The sequence below is a fragment of the Saccostrea echinata genome, unplaced genomic scaffold (genome assembly GCF_033153115.1).
Source record: "Saccostrea echinata isolate AGI-Se365-2 ecotype Australia unplaced genomic scaffold, CSIRO_AGI_Sech_v1 ptg000157l, whole genome shotgun sequence".
NCBI classification, from domain to species: domain Eukaryota; kingdom Metazoa; phylum Mollusca; class Bivalvia; order Ostreida; family Ostreidae; genus Saccostrea; species Saccostrea echinata.
The window spans coordinates 32,501-37,102 of NW_026889906.1; the positions used below are offsets into that span (position 1 = coordinate 32,501).

At 37.5% G+C, this 4,602-nt stretch overlaps 2 protein-coding genes across 2 annotated transcripts in view; both read left to right on the forward strand.

The window, feature by feature from the left end:
- Positions 1–421, forward strand: part of LOC133177461 (histone H2A-like) — a 422-nt gene extending 1 nt beyond the window's left edge. The window contains exon 1 of the mRNA XM_061312489.1: positions 1–421. This exon is cut by the window's left edge and continues 1 nt beyond it. Coding sequence (XP_061168473.1) covers positions 21–401 — 381 coding nt within the window. The 5' untranslated portion in view covers positions 1–20 and the 3' untranslated portion in view covers positions 402–421.
- A 3,100-nt stretch (positions 422–3,521) lies between these two features.
- LOC133177463 (histone H1-delta-like) lies at positions 3,522–4,313 on the forward strand. The gene has a single exon (XM_061312491.1). It carries the CDS (start codon positions 3,702–3,704, stop codon positions 4,296–4,298), a length of 597 nt encoding a protein of 198 aa, XP_061168475.1. The 5' UTR covers positions 3,522–3,701; the 3' UTR covers positions 4,299–4,313.
- Positions 4,314–4,602: the final 289 nt, after the last annotated feature.

A 4,602-nucleotide genomic window follows, 5' to 3' on the forward strand; every position in this document is an offset into this window, starting at 1 on the left:
CTCTTATTAACAGATCAAAGATGTCAGGACGTGGTAAAGGAGGCAAAGTGAAGGGAAAGGCCAAGAGCCGATCATCCCGTGCCGGACTTCAGTTCCCCGTGGGTCGTATCCACCGTCTGCTGAGGAAGGGCAACTACGCCGAGAGAGTGGGAGCCGGTGCCCCCGTGTACTTGGCCGCCGTTCTTGAATACTTGGCCGCCGAAGTTTTGGAGTTGGCAGGCAACGCCGCCCGCGACAACAAGAAGACCAGAATCATCCCCCGTCATCTGCAGCTGGCCATCCGTAACGACGAGGAGTTGAACAAACTCCTGTCCGGCGTGACCATCGCCCAGGGTGGTGTTCTGCCCAACATCCAGGCCGTACTCCTCCCCAAGAAGACCCAGAAGTCAGCCAGCAAGTAAAAAGTCTGTACGACTTTGAAATATACCAAACGGCCGTTTTCACGGCCACCCAAATTTTTAGAAAAGATGCCTCTAATAGCATACGGTTTATCTAAGAAACGAAATGTGTAAACTTTTCAATAAATGAAAACATACAGCACTGCATGCCAAGATATCACATTTTCCCTTGATTTGTAAATAAAATATCTTGTATATATTGCAGCCTTACTTGCGACTCATTTGTCTGACTATAACATTATATATATGATATCACACGTCAATCAAAAAGTTACGACTCATACAAATTTGCTAAGAAATCACAGTAATTTCAGATAATAAATTTTGTCTTGGTGATTTTTTCTTTTAAAATTATCATCAAAGATGCGTGTATCATTTTCCTTAAGACCATAAGACAAGGAAAATGTAAACAATTCTGCACAATTCAGTGAAAAAAAAAAAATAATCATGGAAAATGGGTTAAAATAGCTCTCAAATAAGTTTTCCTAATATTTATAATGTTTTTTTTTTTTTTTAAATGTTTTATATGTAGGGCGTGCAAATGAAATATTATGACCCGCTCTCGGCCATATATATACTGTTCATGTCAGAAAAGGTACATTTATGTAGAGTATTTCAACACAATTCGGATTTATAAGTATATAATTGTAAAAACACGCCTCAAAATTATGCATGGTTCATTTCCTGTGGAAATTGCTAGATTTGATGTACGCAGGGATGTTATACGGATAGAGAATAGAAATTTACTATCCAGGAAATCGATCGTTGTTACTGCATTACTATATGTTGTCTTTTGAAAACTATCCCGTGTTCTACAGCTCGATTTCAAACGTGTCCAAAATATATCTCTGAATGTGCTCAGATTAAAAACTTTGAATATTTGCTGTATGAATATAGCTCAGAACGTTGTTCATTATCTTGAAATGAAAATGAATTAATAATAAATACGAAACGTCACGCCTTGTTTCTTTCTTTTTTCATTTTCCCCCTACTATATTCTTCATTTATTTATTTATTTTTAAATAAAATGCAAATAATCATGTACATATGAATATTTGGACAGGCGCAAGGGAACACACTGGCTGAGACAAACATATTATATATCGAGACTAAGGTTTCATTGTTTGTTGTTGTTGTATATTAGTTTATTCAGGATATAACTTTGGGCAATACAGCCCATCAGTTTACAAAAATAACATATAATAACATATATTACAAAATTTAAGACTCTCAGTGAGCCTAAATTGGGGGGTGAAACCCCTGGTCAAGTGTTCCTCAGTCCCACAGTTCCACTCATTTATAGTATACAATAATATATATTGAACAAATGAAGTACAATATAATAAGCAGTACAATACATAATTCAAAGTTATAATACAGTATACAGCAATGATGTTTTAATGTACAGACATCTGAAAATATAAACCTTACACAGATAGAAATTAGGTTAACCTGATTGATCTTCGTTACGTAATATTAGGGCATAATGAATATATTTCCCTAAACCAACCAAAGTAGATATGCGGTTGGTACCCAACAATTGGATTAATTTAAAAGTACTTGGCAATTTGTAATAATATTCATTTATATATTTTTTTCTTCAATTAAGATATCTAGGGCATTGAAGAATGAAATGGAATTCGTCTTCTATTTCACGTGTATTACAAACATCGCATAATCTATCCTCTCTACTTTTGCCTTGGTACCTTCCGCATTCTATGTTAAGATAGTGAGACGAAAGTCTAATGCGGGAAATATGGTTTTTTTTTTTTGTTTTTTTTTAAATTACTCTGAAAAGGTTTTGTTAAATAGAATTGCATTTTACAGAAGTCAGATTGGACAATATGTTTATATAGAAAGCATTTTGACGAATTATCCATAAATGCAGTGCACTCTTGGAGGTATATATCTAGGATTCTATTTTTATACACGTGCATAAAATGAGCAAAGTTTATTGCTTGCTGTTTTATCCAAAATTCTCCCAGACCCAATCTAAATAGTTCAAGTTTTACATCAGGCGCCCAGTTTATACTTGTTCCCGACCCATTTTCTGCATCATATCGCAGGTATTCATAAGAAGATTTTTAAATGCAGTTTTCTGTTTTTAATAATTTACACCAGAATTTCATAATTTTCAATTTCCTTTGTATAATAAGTGGATATCGTCCCAATTCTCTATAAATCATATAATTGCATACATTGCGCCTAACACCGAGGGTAATTTTACAAAAGGATAAATGCAGTCTTTCAATTTCCGGAGATTTATGAAAACCCCAGATTTCGCTTCCATACGAGATAACACTTCCAACATATGTATCAAAGAGTTGACATCGGGTTTCGACGTTGAATTCAAATTTCTGTATATTACGGTTTAAACCAGATAGTGCTTTTTGACCTTGTTCAGCTAATTTCTTTTGCGTACCATTGAATTTACCGTTATAATTTAAATATAATCCTAGGTAATTAAAAGAGTCGACAATTTCCAAAATTTCATTGTTATATGTCCATGAAAAATTTACGCATCCTCCTTTTCTGAATACTAAAATTTTGGGGTTTTTTCAGTGTTAACAGTCAAATTCCACGAGGTAACATATCCATGTAACGCGTCAAGCATATACTGTAATTCTTCGGGTGAGTTAGCGAATATTACGGTGTCATCTGCGAACATCAAAACAAACAGATTTAAACAGAAAAATTCAAAATATAAATAAATTAATTGTGAAAAATAGTTTAAATTTCATTATTTTCAATCTGTCGGTTGCACTTCTATACTGCCTAAATAGGAAGGTATGATACAATACAGAGTCTGTGTGGGTTTCTCACAGTTTTAGGGCAAACTGAGGATATTCACAGGACGGAGAGATCCAGTTGGCATTCTTAAACGTGTCTAGGAAAAGTTTAAGATAAATCATCACTGAAATTTGTCTTTTCAAGCAAAATTTTCAACTTGAATCGTAACGTGAAATTCAGACATGCGAGTTTGGAGGCCTATTTTCTTGATTTTGAACACTACAAAGAGAACAATCTAAAAATGTAAATAGATAGAATGATAGAGAGGAATGTAGAGGTTGGGACTATGCTCATATTTTGTGATAGAGACCCTTCGTTGAGCTGCAGCGCGGATGCAAATACCCACATTGAAACACACATGCACGAACAAAAACACGTACGTCTCGACACACTGGATGTTTTCTAGGCGGTCCGCGCTCAGTGTAAACAAAAACAGCAAGTGCGTGTGACCCAAGTATTCCAGTGTTCACTGTTCCCGAGAAGTAAGTCGTCGTTTTACTCTCCTAAGTAGCCATGGCCGATACTGCTGCACCAGCAAAGTCCCCAGCCAAGAAGAAGGCCGCAAAGCCTAAGGTGCCTGCTGCACATCCTAAGTACATTGACATGATTAGCGCCGCCGTTGCATCTCTGAAAGAACGCGGTGGCTCATCCAGACAGGCCATTCTCAAGTACATCATGGCCAACTACAAAGTGGGCAACGATGTAAACTCTATCAACGCCCACCTGAAAATGGCCCTGAAGAACGGTGTTAAGAAAGGTGCTCTGAAGCAAGCAAAGGGTACTGGCGCTAGTGGCTCCTTCAAACTTGGAGACAAACCCAAGACCGAGAAGAAACCTAAAGCCAAAAAGGTTGCCAAGCCCAAGGCAGCCAAGCCCAAGAAGGCCGCCGCCAAGCCCAAGAAGCCTGCCGGAGAGAAGAAGGCCAAAACTCCCAAGAAGAAGACAGCAGCCAAGAAACCAGCCGGACCCAAGAAGACCAAGTCCCCCAAGAAAAAGGCAGCCCCCAAGTCTCCAAAGAAGGCAGCAGCTAAGCCCAAGAAAGCCAAGACTCCCAAGAAGGCAGCAGCCAAGAAAACCAAGACTCCCAAGAAGGCAGCCGCCAAGAAATAAGCAGTCTTTGCATTCCAGACAGACTGTCTACTTAAAAAAAAAAGCCCTTTTCAGGGCTACCCACATTTTTAGAAAAGATACTTCAATTACAGTCGTTGATGAAAAGCCTGCATGTTTGCCTCTGTCCCCCCCCCCCCCCCTCCTCTCTCTTTTTGTCTCACATTGTAATAAGGCTGTGCTGAAAATGTAAAATTAGGAAATTTTGTTGCGATTTCTAAATCAATAAAATTAAAGTATTAGAAATACAACACTGCCTAAGGGTAAAGTAAAATTATATGATCATAGTAATATTTTTAAAGTACAA